Source organism: Bombina bombina, chromosome 9, assembly GCF_027579735.1.
Source record: "Bombina bombina isolate aBomBom1 chromosome 9, aBomBom1.pri, whole genome shotgun sequence".
Classification (NCBI taxonomy): Eukaryota; Metazoa; Chordata; class Amphibia; order Anura; family Bombinatoridae; genus Bombina; species Bombina bombina.
Genome location: NC_069507.1, coordinates 175,290,045 through 175,309,457, shown reverse-complemented (window position 1 = coordinate 175,309,457; position 19,413 = coordinate 175,290,045). Strand labels below are relative to the sequence as shown.

Sequence of the window (19,413 nt, the reverse complement as noted above, 5' to 3'; positions counted from 1 at the left end):
GCAAACTAAACTTGCTTCCTTACAATAAAAAGTAAAGCTGTATATAAGATGTGTACAGTCCCCCCACCCCACCCCACCAACTAATCACAAATAAGGGAGAAAGAACAGAAAGGCCTTGCAAAGAAGTAATTCAAATAAATACTTTATACTTATTTAACTTACTGAAGAACTGTCTCTCTCTCTAGGTGAAACCAAGAGTTCCGAGTCTGGAATAGAGTCAAATGGCGACAGGTTTTCATCATCTGCATTGTCTAAAATTTCAGTGAGTGCAGTCAGAAGGGACAATTCGTTTTCTTCATCAAAATTACACTTCATCTAAAAACAAAAACAACATTTAACTTAATATCTCAAAAAAAAAAAAAAAAAAAAAAAAAAAAAAAAGGTGTCCAGCTCAAAAAGGCCACAATTTAAAAATTTCAACTGCTCAAATGGACAGTAAAGTCAACATATTAAAGTGAAGGTCAATTTGGATGAATTAGTGCCCGGTTTTTAATAAACCTATTAAAAAACAAGGGCACTTTAATCAAAATTGACATTTCACGCCTTTTCTTCAAAAAACTTACCTTTTAATCTTGTCAGCCGCTGCAGCGCTTCCTACGCCCGTCGCAAGCCCTCTTCGCGGGTCCAAAATGACAAATCCAGCTTCCTCCAATCACGGTGTTGCATCAGGCCATGATCCCCCCGGGGGGAAAGCTGTGATTGGAGGAACCTGGATTCGTCATTTCTGAAGTAATCGCTGGAGCGGCATTCAGGATTAAAAGGCAAGTTTTTGAAGAAAAGGAGTGAAATGTCAATTTCGATGAATTAAAGTGCCCTTGTTTTTAATAGGTTTATTAAAAACCAGGCACTAATTCATCCAAATTCACCTTCACTTTAATGTGATTCAAATAAAGCATGCAATGTTTTTTTTGTTTTTTTTTAAAAAAAACTTCGGAAGTTACTTCATCTCTTGTTATCCTTTGTTGAAGAGTAAACCTACCTAGGCAGTCTCAGGAGTACCAATGAACTACTGGGAGCTAGCCGAACACATCAGTTGAGCCAATCACAAGCGGCATATATGTGCAGGTATTAATCACCTGCTAGATCCCAGCAGCCCATCGCTTCTCCTGAGCTTACCCAACTAAGAATACCAAAAAACCAAAGCAAAAGTACTTTAAAATTGCATACTCTAAGTCATGAAAGTTTAATTTTGACACTACTGTCCCTTTAATAGATTCAGGTTGACTATTCCATTTAAGAATTCTTAACTTCCTGACCCGTTTTATGATCAAAAAGTATTCGTTAAATAAATAGTTAATAGTGTTTTGTTTCCTTACGTCAGCTTGAGATTCTGGAGCATTAATGATGGAAATAATTGAATGGTCAACATAGCCCTGAAAAGTTCCCAAAATTTCCCCTGAATCCAATGATGTAAGTGAGAGATCAGATAGATTTCCACAAGTGTCATCTTCATCCAATGCACGGCACTGTCAGAAAGGAGAGAAAAGAATGTTATCCTATAGGAAATAAAAATGGCTTAATTTATTCTGTACAATACCTCAGTAGCTAACATGACCAAAAGATACTTTAACAAATTTAAGATTTTCCTAAACAGACAAACAAACGTGTATTCCCCATAAAGGGCCAGCCATATTATGAGTGAAGCGAAAACGTTTGCACATAAACGGTAAGGGCTTCAACACTAAGATAAATACATAAAAATGTCTATAGATAGAGATAGGCGTGTGTACATATGTATTTATGTGCATATGTATTTTAGACATAAATACTATACATTCTAATGTTCTGAAAATAGGGGAATATGTCCTAAGTATTTCTAAATAGATATTCCTATATTTATATCTGTATACATCTTTACCTATATATAATCTCTTTATTTAGGTATAAATATATATTGTACCAAAATACCATTAAATATATGTAGAAATATGTATTTATGAACATATTGGGCAGAACATTGGAATATGAAATATGCATATTTCCGTGTTGGTTTAGCGCAAATGAGAATATGCAATCGTGTTTGCGCGAGAGTAAGGCGTTAGGGTTTTTTCCACTTTTTTTCGCCATTGACTTCAATGAGGGAATACATGAACGTGCATGCTATATTCTAGAGGAGTTTTGCACTAGTCTGGTTACAGCTAGAGCAAAAGCAGTTTACTTTACCCTTAAAATGAGCACAACCCAACAAACACAAAAGTCTTAATTCTAGCGCAATTAATCAAGCAGGAGTGTTAATTTGCACTCCACAAGTAATCTAGCCCAAAATATTTAATTATGCAAAGTTAAACAAAACATAATACCAGAGACTCAATAGAAAATTTGTCTCAGTTGTTGCCACTGTATCTATCTAAAGAACCATGTGGTTCTCTGTGTCTGTATCTTTTATATTTAAAGATTTGCAAACAAAAAAAAAACAAAACATTGTGTCTGCTTTTCCTGTCATTTAGCTCTGAAACCGTAGTGTCTCCACTCTTCCCAAATAGGCTGAATGCACTGCATGTGTATTTAAATCATGAATAATATGAAGGATGACAAAGAAGAAGGCGCCAACATAGCGGGTATCAGCGAGTAAAGACCAAATCCTACACATACAATGGGGTACTTACAAGATGCCGAGCACTTGAAAAGTGCCACAAGAGCCTTCTGGAGCTTTAACAGCTGTCCAGGTAGCTGGTATATTCGAGTCTTGAAATGGAACCCCTATTTTTTAAAAAATAATTTAGATAGAAAACTACTTTAACTAACTTTCCAGTTTACCCAATTTGCTTAATTCTCTTGTTATCCTTTGTTGAAGTAGCAATGCTTTACAGGGAGCTAGTTAACACATTGGGTGAGGCATATGTACAGCCACCAATCGGCAGCTTTTGAGCCTACCTAGGTATCATATTTAACAAAGGATATCCAGAAAACAAAGCAAATTAGATAATACAAGTAAATAGGAAAGTTATTCAAAATCAAATGCTCTGAATCACGAAAGAAAAAAAAATGTGGGTTTCATGTCCCTTTAAACTAAAATGTTTCTATTCAAGGGTTGACAAATCCATTTCACATACATTAGCAAGGCCGTGGTATTTGTATATAGATATATGGAGACTAACCATAAAAGTTAGGAGTCTAGGGTAAGATTCTAGAAGCCAGTGGCTCACTGACTTCTAGGATTGTCCAGCCCTGTTGAGTTTGTCTCTGCTAAATAATCCTAGTTTATTTAATGAAAAACCACTCTCCTTTAGATGGGCAAAAACACTTTAAATGGACAGTATACACCAATTTTCATATAACTGCATGTAATAGACACCACTATAAAGAATATGCACAGACACTGAAAATCCAGTATAAAACCTTTTAAAAAAAAACTTACTTAGAAGCTTCCAGTTTAGCTCTGTTTAAAAGGTTACTGGAACACCCACTGCAAGAGGGAAATAGACACTCCCCCTTACTTTGCATATGAAAAGACCCTCAATAATAAAAAAAAAATATATATATATAATACAGGTATACCCCGCTCATACAGCGGGTTAGGGACCGGAGCCCCGCTGTAAAGTGAAAACCGCCTTAAAGTGAAACAAGGCAGTTTTAGCTTTCTTTTCACTTGCCAGTGTGTTTAAAAACATAAAAACATGTTTGAACTAACTTATATTAGGGGTACAATAGTGCTACGTTTAGTTTAACACTCAATAGAAACTGTACCTGTAAAATAGTGACAATTACTGTAGTGAAACTTGCCAGACTATAACACTGAGACACAGATTGCACTGTAATGCTGTAAAAAGGATGAATTGCGCATAGCAAAATGGTGCCAGACACTTTTCTCGCAATTTTACAAAGATTACAGCACTGTTTCAAAATTCTTGGAAGTTGAACTTCAGCTCCACAAAGCGCTGTATTAGCGAAGCGCTGTAAAGTGAGGTATACCTGTATCTGACTTCAGCATTTTATTGCAATTAAAGGGGGAAAAAGAACAATTCTACGAAAACTTGGCGCCTGGAAAACGGTCCCTAGCATCAAGAAGCTTGTCCTAGATTTATTCTCTTTGGAAGTGGAAAGGTATAGGTCAACGTTTACCTGTTGCACCACTGCTGGCTGTACCTTTACAGCTGTAGTCACACAGACAATGCCCCAACTTCTGCTGGCTGTACCTTTACAGCTGTAGTCACACAGACAATGCCCCAACTTCTGCTGGCTGTACCTTTACAGCTGTAGTCACACAGACAATGCCCCAACTTCTGCTGGCTGTACCTTTACAGCTGTAGTCACACAGACAATGCCCCAACTTCTGCTGGCTGTACCTTTACAGCTGTAGTCACACAGACAATGCCCCCAACTTCTGCTGGCTGTACCTTTACAGCTGTAGTCACACAGACAATGCCCCAACTTCTGCTGGCTGTACCTTTACAGCTGTAGTCACACAGACAATGCCCCAACTTCTGCTGGCTGTACCTTTACAGCTGTAGTCACACAGACAATGCCCCAACTTCTGCTGGCTGTACCTTTACAGCTGTAGTCACACAGACAATGCCCCAACTTCTGCTGGCTGTACCTTTACAGCTGTAGTCACACAGACAATGCCCCCAACTTCTGCTGGCTGTACCTTTACAGCTGTAGTCACACAGAATAGGAAGCTGGCTGGCCCTTCATAAATTTATCAAAGTGAAATGAAGTTGCTTGCTCTGCTTTAAAACAAAGATCCTTTATTGAATCATAGCGAGTCTATTACTACGACTGACCGCTGAAACGCGTAAGACCCAGTCAGAGCTACACTCTGGATTTTTATATAGCCGAGTCATGTACTTTTATAAAAATTATTAAATAAAGAACTTTGTTTTAAAGCAGAGAGCAAGCAACTTCATTTCAATTTGATATTTAGTTAAGTTTGTTTGTTCTCTAAACACTGGACAGATACCAGGACCACTCACACCCTGACGTGATTACCGTGTGCAGATGCTGAGGATTAACTGGCATTGCCTACGGCTTGGAAAGCAGTGTCACAGGCTGACAATGGGCATTACGGCAGCAGGTAGAGAATTGGAAAAACAGTGAGCCCAGACCAGCTCTAACAAAAAGAACGGCAGGATTTTTGTGCCAGATAAATACGAAGGCGGCCGATGAGCCTTTCGCTTCCTACGGTAGTACTAGCAAGTTGAATATATGATCTGAGCACATACACGTTGGATATAGTATAGTGGCCTATTGTGTGTTTCGAAATTCAGGCAGTGGATTATACTTACTAATATTTATTTAGTAAGGATGTTTGGGGTTAATGGTCCCAGCTATAATATTTAAATACTTTAACATATGGTATCAACAGTACCTGCGGATACAGTTTCTTTCTTCCTTCATAAATGTAGTCAGAGATTATGCAGCACTTCCACTAGCTGTCTCACCATAAGAAATAGGTGTTTACAGCGGTTTATGTCTTGTAAGAAAGACAAACAACTGTCTACATGCGATTCCTTTTATTGTACTTTCCTATCCTTGATATGCTTTAAACACTACACTAGCATGAAGGAAAGACATTGGAAGCTAAAAGGTGATGCATCGTGAAGCTCATTTGCATACCCTTACTCTTGATCAAATTGAAAAACATCAAGTTGGGCTTTTATGTAGGAAAATGTTCAGACAGACAATATACGAAAAAAAATTTTAGCACAATACTATACTCAGTGGAGGGGAACTCGTCTTGTTAAAACAAAAAACAATAATCTCAAAATCTCACAAAAGTGAGTACCTCCCTCACATTTTTGTAAATATTTTATTATCTTTTCATGTGACAACACTGAAGAAATTACACTTTGCTACAATATAAAGTAGTGAGTGTACAGCCTGTATAACAGTGTAAATGTGCTGTCCCCTCAAAATAACACACACAGCCATTAATGTCAAAACCGTTGGCAACAAAAGTGAGTACACCCCTAAGTGGAAATGTCCAAATTGGGCCCAATTAGCCATTTTCCCTCCCCGGTGTCATGTGACTCGGTGTTACAAGGTCTCAGGTGTGAATGGGGAGCTGGTGTGTTAAATTTGGTGTTATCGCTCTCACACCCTCTCATACTGGTCACTGGAAGTTCAACATGGCACGTCATGGCAAAGAACTCTAAGGATCTTAAAAAAATAAATTGTTGCTTTACATAAAGATGGCCTAGGCTATAAGAAGATAGCCAAGACCCTGAAACTGAGCAAGAACATACAGCGGTTTCACAGGACAGGTTCCACTCACAACAGGCCCCGCCATGATCGACCAAAGAAGTTGAGTGCACGTGCTCAGCGTCATATCCAGAGGTTGACTTTGGGAAATAGATGTATGAGTGCTGCCAGCATTGCTGCAGAGGTTGAAAGGGTGGGGGGGTCAGCCTATCAGTGCTCGGAACATACACCGCATCAAATTAGTCTGCATGGCTGTTGTCCCAGAAGGAAGCCTCTTCTAAAGATTATGCACAAGAAAGCCCACAAACTGTTTGCTGAAGACAAGCAGACTAAGGACATGGATTACTGGAACCATGTTCTGTGGTCCAATGAGACCAAGATAAACTTATTTGGTTCTGACAGTGTCAAGCGTGTGTGGGGGGGTCAGCCTGTCAGTGCTCGGAACATACACCGCATCAAATTAGTCTGCATGGCTGTTGTCCCAGAAGGAAGCCTCTTCTAAAGATTATGCACAAGAAAGCCCGCAAACTGTTTGCTGAAGACAAGCAGACTAAGGACATGGATTCCTGGAACCATGTTCTGTGGTCCAATGAGACCAAGATAAACTTATTTGGTTCTGACAGTGTCAAGCGTGTGTGGCGGCAACCAGGTGAGAAGTACAAAGACAACTGGGCCTTGCCTACAGTCAAGCATGGTCTGGGCCTGCATGAGTGCTGCTGGCACTGGGGAGCTACAATTCATTGAGGGAACCATGAATGCCAACATGTACTGTGACATACTGAAGCAGAGCATAAGCCCCCTCCCTTCGGAGACTAGGCCATAGGGCAGTATTCCAACATTATAACAACCCAAAACACAACTCCAAGACGACCACTGCCTTGCTAAAGAAGCTGAGGGTAAAGGTGATGGACTGGCCAAGCAGGTCTCCAGACATAAACCCTATTTAGCATCTGTGGGGCAGCCTCAAATTAGAGGTGGGGGAGTGCAAGGTCTCTAACATCCACCAGCTCCGTGATGTCATCATGGAGGAGTGTAAGAGGATTCCAGTGGCAACCTGGTAGGCTCTGGTTAACTCCATGCCCAAGAGGGTTAAGGCAGTGCTGGAAAATAATGGTGGCCAAACAAAATATTGACACTTTGGACATTTCCACTTAGGGGTGTACTCACTTTTGTTGCCAATAGTTTAAACATTAATGGCTGTGTGTGGAGTTAATTTGAGGGGACAGCAATTTTAAACTGGTATACAGGCTGTACACTCACTACGTTACATTGTAGCAAAGTGTCATTTCTTCAGTGTTGTCAAGTGAAAAGATAAAATATTTACAAAAATGTGAGGGGTGATTATGTATTGGATTTAATGATACATTCTTAGTAGTGTTTATATTATCTAGAGAAATAATTAGGCTGTAGCTTTTTAAACTAACTAAATATTACTATTGTAATTTTTGCCATTAATTATTTAAATAGGTGGACAAAATACTCAATTACTAAAAACATTCCATAACAATAATATATATTTAAAGGGTCACTAAATTAAAACATCAACATTTTATAATTGAGAAAGGAGCATGAAGTTTTAAGTCATTCCAATTTACTTACATTATCAAATTGTACAATGTTTCTATATGCAGTCACCATCTACTACTGAGCATGAGCACAAAATCAAAGCGTATGTATATAATAGTCTGATTGGCTGTTACATGATAAAGGTGACCGGCAAAAGTGTGTGGGGGCGGAATTAAAGGGATAGTCTAGTCAAAATTAAACTTTCACGATTCAGATAGAGCACTGGTTTTTTAACCTGTCCCCTCACCCGCCTAAGAGGGCGCATTTTGTGGATAACTTAACTAGAGCACAGGTATAATAATCCGATAATTAGTCAACTGTTATTAAAGGGACATTTTACACATTTTTTTCTTTGCATAAATGTTTTGTAGATGATTTATATAGCCCATAAAGTTTTGTTTTTAAAAAATTGTATAGTTTTGCTTATTTTCAGACTCCTAACCAAGCCCCAAGGTTTTATGAGAATACAGTCAGCTACCTTCTCCAGCTTGCTCCTGTTTGTGTAAAGCGTCTTTTCGTATGCAAAAGAAGGAAGGTGTCTTATTTCCCACTTGCAGTGGGCTTTCCAGCTACCTTTTCATCTGAGCTAAACTGAGCTTCTAAGTAAGTTTTTAAACCGTTTTATACCAGTATCTCTGCATATTATTCTTTATAGTAGTGTATATTACATGCAGATATATGAAAATGAGTACTGTTCCTTTAACCTGCTCTCATCCAAAGTAATCCTAAAAACCTGGCCTGCTGAGGAGGCCTGAGGACAGGTTTGAAAAGCAGTGCGATAAAGCATGCAATTTTAGGCAACTTTCCAATTTACTCCTTTTAATTTCTCTTTGTCCTCTTATCTTGATTTGAAAAAGTAAGAACGTAAGTTTAGGAGCAGGCCCATTTTTGGTTCAGAACCTGGGTAGTGCTTGCCGATTGGTGTCAAAATGTAGCCACCAGTCACAGCAAGTGCTACCCAGATGCTAAACCAAAAATGGGCCGTCTCCTAAGCTTACATTCTTGATTTTCTTCAAATAAAGATACATATAGACCAAATAAAATGTGATAATAGGAGTAAATTAGAAAAATGCATGCTCTAACTGAATCATGAAAGTAAAATTTTGACTAGACTATCCCTTTGTTAAAAGAAATCTGCTTATTATGCACGTTAAAGGGACACTGAACTCAAATTTTCTCTTTTGTGATTCAGATAGAGCATGCAATTTTGAGCAACTTTCTAATTTACTCCTATTATCAAATTTTCTTCATTCTCTTGGTATCTATTTGAAATGCAAGAAAGTTTAGATGCCGGCCCATTTTTGGTGAACATACTGTTCTTGCTGATTGGTGGAAAAATTCACCCACCAATAAACAAGTGCATTCCATGGTTCTGAACCAAAAAAAATTAGCTTACATGCCTTCTTTTTAAAATAAAGAAAGCTAGAGAACAAAGAAAAATAGGTGTAAATTAGAAAGTTGCTTAAAATTCCATGCTCTATCTGAATCACGAAAAAAAAAAAATTGGGTTCAGTGTCCCTTTAACTATGCAATTCTACTCTATTTAAAGAGACACTCAAGTTAAAATTAAACTTTCATGATTCAGAGCATATCATTTTCCAATTTCCTTACATTAACATAATGTGCAGTCTTTTTATATTTACACATTTTGAGTCACCAGCTCCTACTGAGCATGTGCAAGAATTCACAGAATATACATATATGTATTTGTAATTAGCTGATGGCTGTCACATGATACAGGGGTAGTAGAAAGACAAAACTTAAAGGGTCATGATACCCAAATGTTGAAACACTTGAAAGTGATGCAGCATAGATGTAAAAAGCGGACTAGAAAATATCACCTGGAAAACCCTATGTAAAAAAAAAAAAAAAAAAATTTACCTCAAAATATCCTAAGTATTCACACCACATTGCAAAGGACTTTAAGCAGCAAATCAGTATGTCTGTCCCAGGAAAGGCAAGGGAGTGAGCTTTGTGCACACTAGTGTTATTTCCCTATTCAGTTTAAGGAAGTTTACTATAAAATCTCATGAGAGTTAAGTGAAATCTCATGAGATCAAAGTAAAAGAGTTCATGACCTCAGCACTGCTGATGCTGATTGGCTGCAGTTAATTTATTTTCACCTGCAGCTGGACAGCAGCTAAAGTATAACTTTTTACACAGCATTTCCTCTGGTCAGCTGAGGAAATTGTGAGGTAAAATATCTTCCTTTTTACATAGAGATGCTCAGGTGATATTTTCCTGTCAGTTTTTTCATCTCTGATGAAGCGCATCTGAGCATGCGCGAAACGCGTCAGTTCCTTTGCACTTGCCCTGTACACTGAATAGTGCTCCACATGTAATAGCTTGAATAAACCATGTTTGGTTATTGATTCTATGAGTCCTTGTTCTTTCCTGGTCTACATTTTTACAGTTATACTGCATCAGTTTCAAGTGATTTTAGCACTTGAGTATTATGTCCCTTTAAATTGGTCATTAAAAAAAAAAATCTACTACTCATTTGGAGTTTAGACTAAGTGCTATTGCATTGTCTTGTTATCATACATTTGTTGACTATGCAAATCTACTGTATTTACTGGTCCTTTAACTTGCACATCATAAAACTTTTAAAAAAATATGCAGTAAACGTTCTCCACAGAAATTTTTGCCAGTTGAATGACAAAGTAGCCAGGTGAGGGTAGTGTACTACTTTCTACTAACATTTCTGCTATCCAAAGCAAATTAATTGCATTATTAAATAAATGTATTTATTTAATGCTAATTTGAGCAGTAAACATTGACAAAACTTAGAATTTAGATTTTTGGCTAAAAATTAGTTTAAAAAAAAAAAAAAAAAAATCAGCCGGATGGTGCAACCATTAACCCCTTAAGGACCAAGGACGTACAGGGTATTTCCTACAAAAAATGTCAGTGCCCAGTATGTCCTCAGGGATTTCAAGCGGTGGAAGCAATCCTGATCGCTTCCAACCGCTTTCAAGGTGTTGCAGTGATGCCTCTGTATTGAGGCATCACTGTAATACCTTTGTTTAGCCACTGATGCAGAGAGAGCCAACTCTGAGGCCCTCTCTGCATCGGGCATTGATGGCGATGATCGTGGGTGGGAGCAGCAGCTGGGAGACGGGTGGGTGGTCCATTGATGGCCTGCGTGTCTGTTCCTTCCATGGAGATGTAACCGGCAGTTGGCAGAAGCGGCAGGGGGGCTTCATTTAAAAAAAATTGTTTAGCGATGGTGGGGCTCTCCGGATGTTGGGAGAGTACCCAAAATGGCAGCAAATAGAGTGTTAGAGAGCTGTATGAAGGGGGGGGGGGGGGAATCAGGGAGGTTGGGGGCTACACTGCAGAATAGATTTAATAAAAAAAAAAAAAACAGCATTTTTTTTTTTTTTTAAGTACTGGCAGACTTTCTGCCAGTACTTACAATGGCGGTGACAATTTAATGTGGGGGATGGAAGAGAGCTTTTTGAGGGGGTCGGATGTGTCAGGTGGGAGGCTGATCTCTACACTAAAGCTAAAATTAACCCTACAAGCTCCCTAATTAACTCCTTCACTGCTGGGCATAATACACGTGGTGCGCAGGGGCATTTAGCGGCCTTCTAATTACCAAAAAGCAACACCAAACCCATATATGTCTGCTACTTCTGAACAAAGGGGATCCCAGAGAAGCATTTACAAACATTTCTGCAAAATTGCACAGGCCGTTTGTAAATAATTTCAGTGAGAAACCTAAAGTTTGTGAAAAAGTTTGAGAAAAAGTTAATCATTTTTATTTGATCACATTTAGGGGTGAAATGGTGGCATGAAACATACCAAAATGGGCCTAGATCAATACTTTGGGTTGTCTACTAAAAAAATATATATACATGTCAAGGGATATTCAGGGATTCCTGACAGATAGTGTTACAACGTAATTATCGCTAATTTTGAAAAAAAAATTGTTTGGAAATAGCAAAGTGCTACTTGTATTTATTGCCCTATAACTTGCAAAAAAAAGCTAAGAACCTGTAAACATTGGGTATTTCTAAACTCAGGACAAAATTTAGAAACTATTTATTTTGGTTGTTTGCTGGTGGTTGTAGATGTGTAACAGATTTTGGGGGTCAAAGTTAGAAAAAGTGTTTTTTCCATTTTTTCATCATATTTTATAATTTTTTATAGTAAATTATAAGATATGATGAAAATAATGGTATCTTTAGAAAGTCCATTTAATGGCGATAAAAACAGTATATAATGTGTGTGGGTACAGTAAATGAGTAAGAGGAAAATTACAGCTAAACACAAACACTGCAAAAATGTAGAAATAGCCTTGATTCCAAACGGTCAGAAAATGGAAAAGAGCTGTGGTCCTTAAGGGGTTAAAAAAAGACCCTAGGGAGAACACTGATATTATGTTATACAATTACATAGATTGGAAACTATTATTGCTTGAAGCGTACTAAAATATACATAGCCCTAAATAAAAAGATAGATTACCCACTTTCGGCTTACATATAGAAATGGTATAAATATTAAACTACTTAAATATGCATATATTTCACATTTACAAGCAGTTGTGAAGAACCATTATTAAAACTGTTCCTGGAAAGTCAATGGCTGCAGGTGATAAACTTAATTTTTAAATAATCTTATTTATACACCGTAATATGTTGATCTGTAATTCATTATAGTGAAATGGATTTCTAAAACAGATAATAAAGTGTATATTTAATGGGATTTAAAAAAAAATTAAGATCTTTCTGTGACTCTAAAATACCTACATATGCAACTATTTGCTGAATTTACACACAAAATAAATAATTTGAGATATATATATATATATATATATATATACACACACACATATATACACACACATATATATATATACTGTATTGGTCTATATATATATACATATATACACACACACATATATATACTGTATTGGTATATATATATATATATACATATATATATATATATATATATATATATATACTGTATTGGTCTATATATATACACACACATATATATATACTGTATTGGTATATATATATATATATATATATATATATATATATATATATATATATATATATATATATATATATATATTATAAAAACAACACCACATGCTTATAGGTAAGTGGGAGGGGTTACCCCCCATGGCTTACAGCAGCTGCCAATACTAAGCAATGAACACAGCATAGAACAAGGTTACAAAACATCTAGACATGAATCACCACTTCTGACTACTTATATTTTAATACAAATATAAATAAATAAATAATAAAATCACACTTCTGAATGAAACTTTTCCACAGCTCCTAAACATATCTACACTTTAATCTTGTTGAATTGTTTCAAACTGAGTAAGTGTCATTAGAGGAACAGAAAAAGCAACAGTGACCAAACATTCAACAAATACTATTCATCTTCAAAAACATCCTAGTAGTGTGTCCACGTCTACTTTAGTTGTATAAAATGTTACTTTAAAGGAAACTAACAATGTATCCGAAATGAGAGAAACATGGTAAAATAACATTGTGATTCAACAAATATCTATTTAAATAATCCAATGGCTGTTAAATATGTAGGGAAATTAATACCACAAATAAGCAATCATGAGTTTTGTAAACAGTATGTACAAGGTATTTTGAAATGTATGATAACACTTTCCAAGAACACGGCATTGCTGCAGTGAATGAGGCTCCCATGTAACACGTGGGTATACTCCCATGCGCCTCCCTGGACAAGAACAGAAAGTTAGCTTTAAAAGTGTGCTTATTCTACACTATTTCACACTAAACAACGTATATGCCCTTATGTCATTCATTTTAATTGGCATTTAATAGTTTTATAAAAGACGTGATTAATATACCAAACAGTGCCAGCTGGAATATGCTTTGCAAACTGATACATTGTTACAAACATTAAACAGTATAAACAGCTATACTGTATCACCACTGAAAAAAACCCATAGCAAATAAGCTACTATATGAATTTCCAAAGTCACGTGTCAAATTATCTACTTACTGTAAAGATCTCTAACGTGTGGTTTGGGTTTGCATAGGTCGTATTATATTTATAAACTTACATAATAAATATATGTTCTCATGTAAGATAGCTGCGCATTGTAAGAGTCAATAACAATCTAGAAGTTATTAGATGATGGCAAAGCATAAAAAGTTAGTTCATGGCTATAAGTGAGACAAGATCTCTGCACACTGTCTCCACGTGTCAGACAGCCGCCAGGTAAGAGATTCAGAGCTCGGACAGTCACGCTGCGGCAGTCTGCATATGGTTTGGGTGGGTAGAGTCTTATTATAGTCTATATCTAGCTGTAGAGGCCTGCATCAGGCGGCTCCAGCAAACTCACACGCGTGGCTCAAGATCCACGTGTCACCGGCAGGCAGGAAACACTTCATGTCTGCGCTAGAACAGCGGGAGATATAAGGTAACACGGCTTGTCCTAAGCCCGGCGCACTCGTACTATACCTGGAAGGGGCTACCGGCAGTGAAGAGCTCCATTCCTCCGATAGTTAACGTCTCATCTCCTGCTCCCCACCGCGCCGCCATCTTGCCCCACAGCCCCAGTACTTTGCCGGCAAAGCCGTGATAGCACACGTGGTGCTTGCCGCATGGGAGTGGGCAGGGCAAAAAGTCTGTGAAACCAGGAATAGAATACATGAAAAGTGGGCGAGCCGCCATCTTTGTTGTGGTTTAACTTGTCCTGACAGAAGTCATGTACATAATAATGTAGCATTGTCTTCCACAGAAAGTCCTGTCTCACCTTACCTTGATGACAAGCACTTTTCTTTATTCTATAGCTTGTTTTATGTGAGACCAGAAACAACCATGGCTGTTATAAAAATATAAACTTTGCATTGTTTTTTTGTATTTACAGTATTAAAAATATAGTTAACAAATAAATGAAAGTTGTAAATATAGTCCCCAAAAAGGAAACAGACAGTACAGTTAATTTAAGAGAACATAACTGTCCATCAATCCCATCTTAAAATATTATAAATGTGGAAAAATATGTGAGAAATTGCTAATGTTCAATCCATAAATAATATATATATAAATACATTTTTATATTGAATAATTTGCATAATGTTTTTCAGTACTTCTATATATTTACTTTTGTGGCCAGCAATACCTCACTTGCCACTGTGCACATCCTGTTTGGGTGGGTAAACTAAATCTAAGTTGTTAACTGCAGGAGGGTGGAGCTGTATTCTGTCTGTGAACAAAGTATCCCAACCATTTGAGTGTGGGACATAAAAAGTGACAAGCTACACGCCATCACTTGAGTATTGATGAAATAATAGCAGCACAGTAACAGTACATACACCATGTTCAATAAAGTAACAACTAGCAATTAATAAGAATTCAAATGTAAAAATGAGTGCAACTATTTCCTGTATGTATCTGATACAATATGATCTACACTACTAGAGCTTTAGATGCTCTTTCCTGCTGTAGGGTTTGACAAGGTGTTACATCCTAGGCATCAAAAGGCAAGAGAAAAACTGTGACTTTTGTGTCACTTTTAATATAAAAGTTATTAACCCTCTCTTTTTCACGTTCACATATGTGCATATTTACTTTTATTCAGATATTATAGCATTGTAGATTGAGGTGATATTATTATACACATTTTTATAAAAAAATATTATTTTCAGCCCAGAATTAATCTTACTTTTTTATGCTGCACTATTAAAGTACAATATACAAGACTTGCAAGTGGTAGCCTAATAAAATGTTTTGTAAACGTGTGAAATTAGCATACCACATAATACACTTTATTTCAATAATAAAACATTTGTATCTGTAATAGGACAATGAAGGTGTGAGCGCTGCCACAGTCAAACTTCGTCTTCCACCCCTGCTGTCATGTAAATCTGATCCTATACAGAATCAATTGTTCTTTATGCACTGTCTGCTTCTGTCATCCTTTGCCCAGACATGCTGTAACTCCAATAAAGTCCAATGTGATTTCAATTAAGTGGCATAGTTATAAGAACATCCTATAATTTTATAGAGAATTGTCATCAATTAAACATTACATGATCTAATGAGTTAGAAAATGTATGCTTTTCGTTCTTATATTCTCTAAATGGGTCCTAAAGGTTTTTTTTTTTTAATAAACATCACATTGTTCTATAGTTTCCAGTAATCAAGCAATGCACTTAGATTTTAATCACGTGAGTTCAGATATCAGCTATTTATAAATATGAAGAAAAAAACAAAGCTGCAATCAAATGTTACCATTAGCCTATACAACGAAGTAGCCAACATACACAATCATATATAGTTGTATTATGAGCTCTCTGTGTGCATGTGCAAGCCACTGTGTGCTAGAGGAGTCATTAGTACAAATGCCAATTATAACTTTATTAAGTATTCTGGTTGACAAAACTATGTAAAACTAACACGCCTTGAACTAGTAAAAGTTGACCAGACCAAAACACTTTATATTTGACTAAAACAAAGTAAGATTTAGTGAAAGTAGCCAAACAAGTTATTTTAAAATTTCTTTACTGGTACTACAACCCAGTTATACTGAACTCCTCAGAGTCAGCAGCATGCATGACACATCCCTAATGGCGCGAAATCTGAGTCACTTATTTCCTGGAACGCTGTTTATCGAGCACTGATTGGCTTAAGGCGAAGTAATGGTGACGTCATCGGCTATATATCTGAGCTTCCCGCGGCAGTCGGCCAGTTACTAAGGCTTAGGATTTCAGGTTTTACACGTGGTGCTAAGGGGAGCAGGGAGGGGAAATGGGCGTTACTGTAGACGTAGGACAGAATCATTCTTTTTTACCTATTGACCAGTGTAGTATACTGGCCAGTCTGGCTGCGGCATACGCTGTGGAAACTCAAACGGGAATTAAAGGGACAGTCAACTCTAAAAAAAATGATGTATATAAAGCTTGAATACATGCTTTCATTTAATTTGATAGATTCATAAACAGACATATTGTTGACTGCATTAAAAAAATTGCACATTTTGTTTCTGTGTTTTAATATAGCCTATATGCGATAAGTCCTTTGTTGATATTTTTAAAAATATTCACACATTTTAGTGTATGATGTAACATAATTTTTTTGTAAATTAAAGCACATTTGGAAAAACTCCAGAGAGCGCATGCCTGTTTTTGGATTCTATTACTGCTTCTGCACCCTGGTAGAAGCGGTTTGAAGGGAGATTGCCAATTTTTGTGATAATTTATATATATATATATATATATATATATATATATATATATATATATATATATGTGTGTGTGTATGTATATATATATATATGTATGTATACTGTATATATATATATATATATATATATACATACACGTCTTTGAGTCATTCCCAGTCTAGTGCCTTGTCATATATACCATATCCCAGTGTAAAAACATTTATTTCAATAATAACCCTTTATTTTACATTTGATATTTCCATATAATTTACATGTATTTAGTTATGCATATATTAGTGTTAACACTTTTTACTTCAGGTCTCCAAAAGCACTACATTTTCCAGCAATATTTTGAGCACAACGCTAATATAATAGTGCACCCTGCATTAACCATTTAAAGTACAGGCCGTGCTTAATAAACGTTAGCCTTGTTTTCTCCGGTAAAACTTTTTTACCATTCACTTGTAATACCAGATTGTGCACTATTCTTATTACAGGGTCGCACTAAGGATAACGCACCTTGTGCTATCTGGTGTGCTCCACTTGTAATCTGGGCCAGCATGTCTTAAAGGGACAGTCTACTCCAAAAATGGGGGCCGCCATCTTGAAATCTAGCTTTCACTGCATTCCAGTGCTGATGTGTTTGCACATGTGCATCAACTCTTTCAGATACCTGCAGTGAAACCTAGGTTCCAAACCAGCTGTGTCCATAATTAGAGGAATGTGCATAAAATATATGTAGTGCTTATTATTCATTTAATGAGTCAAGATTATTTAAAAAAAACTGGTATCCATAATGAGAATTTTGTATGATCTGTGATTGCACAACAGTTAAGGACCCATCAATTGATTTGAAGTCCCTAGAAAAGTCATATTTTAGCATTAAAAAAACAATCAGCAACCAGTGGGCACCTTTAGGGGCAGATTTATCATGCTCAGGACAGACAAGGTTTACATGTAGGGGCCGATTTAACAAATGTCGGATGGACATAATCCACTGTAGCATACGCTGTCGGCATTTATCAGTGCACAAGCATTTCTGGTGAAATGCTTGTGCAATACCGCCCCCTGCACATTTGCGGTCAATCAGCCGCTAGCAGGGGGTGTCAATCATCCCGATCGTATCCGATCGGGGTGATTGCTCTCCGCCACCTCAGAGATGGCGGATGAGTTAGGAAGCAGCGGTCTTAAATATACCCCATAAGACCGCTGCTTCTTAACTTACATTTCCAGCGAGCCAGAAGGCTCGCACGGAATAAGCAGCATTGACTGCTTCATAAATCGGCCCTGTAGGGTTACAAATTGAAAAACTCTCTTACGCAAAACAGCCCCCTGCAATTGGCTGTGGGAGAACATGACTTGCCAATCACCCTGGGCAGATAAGTCTGGGCCACGGGTGATTTTAATCTGCCACCTTTGAGGTTGCAGAGAAGTTAGACATCAGCAAAGGGACATAAAACCCCAAAAAGTTTCTTTCATGATTCGTATACAGCTTACAATTGTAAATAACTTTCCAATTTACTCCTATTATAATATTTGCTAGGTATGCTCAGGAGCTGAGCGCTAGCTGCTGATTGGTGGCTGCACATATACTCCTCTTTTCATTGGCTTACTGATGTATTTAGCAAGCTCCCAGTAGTGCTTTGCTGTCCCTTCAAATAAGGATACCAAGAGAATGAAAAAAAATTGATCATAAAAGTAAATTGGAACGTTATTTTAAAATGTACGCTCTGTCTGAATCATAAAATAAAATAAAATGGTTTTCATGTCCCTTTAACTTGCTGTTGCAGGCACGCACAACCATTCTCCATTTGATACATTTGCCCATTAGTTTATGTCAGGCTTTATCAGTCTATTTTGTATAAATGTTTTATATATGCAGAGCAGTGCTTTTTTGTTAAAAAGTTGCCGGTACTCAAAAAAAAAAAAAAAAAAGAAAAAAAAGTACCAGTACTCATGGATTATTGATTGATATATTGTGCTCAGTAACTTTGAGAAAAGCAAAGGGACAAAGTTATGTGTAATGCTTTATATATTTTGCAGCCCTCCCTTGTGAAAACTAGAGAATTTACATGGCGATTACAAATATTACCTGTTATGAGATGGCAGAGGTCGGGGTAGATCGATATAGGATCATTTAATTTGCAATTATTCTCACCCACTTATCTCCACTCTCGGATAGTTAGGAGGGTTGATAGGTAAATTTGTCCTTTAAATACCGTAGAACTACATAATCAACAAATGCATATTAAAAAGACAATGCTATAGACCTTATTTTGAATTTTAAATGAGCAGTAGATTTTTTTGTGACAAATTGTAAAAATGTACTACAATTTGTGAGCCACCTGTATCATGTGACAGCCATCAGCCAACTACAGACTTAAATACATACAGGGAGTGCAGAATTATTAGGCAAATGAGTATTTTGACCACATCATCCTCTTTATGCATGTTGTCTTACTCCAAGCTGTATAGGCTCGAAAGCCTACTACCAATTAAGCATATTAGGTGATGTGCATCTCTGTAAT

The 19,413-nt window shown here is 36.9% G+C and overlaps 1 protein-coding gene across 1 annotated transcript in view; it reads right to left on the bottom strand.

The window, feature by feature from the left end:
• Positions 1-14,288, bottom strand: part of PPRC1 (PPARG related coactivator 1) — a 42,439-nt gene extending 28,151 nt beyond the window's left edge. The window contains exons 1-3 of the mRNA XM_053692499.1: positions 14,179-14,288; positions 1,317-1,466; positions 163-315 (exon numbers count right to left, since the gene is read on the bottom strand). Of these exons, the coding sequence (XP_053548474.1) occupies positions 163-315; positions 1,317-1,466; positions 14,179-14,259 (384 nt within the window). The 5' untranslated portion in view covers positions 14,260-14,288. The remainder of the gene's footprint in view (positions 1-162; positions 316-1,316; positions 1,467-14,178) is intronic.
• Between the last annotated feature and the right edge of the window lie 5,125 nt (positions 14,289-19,413).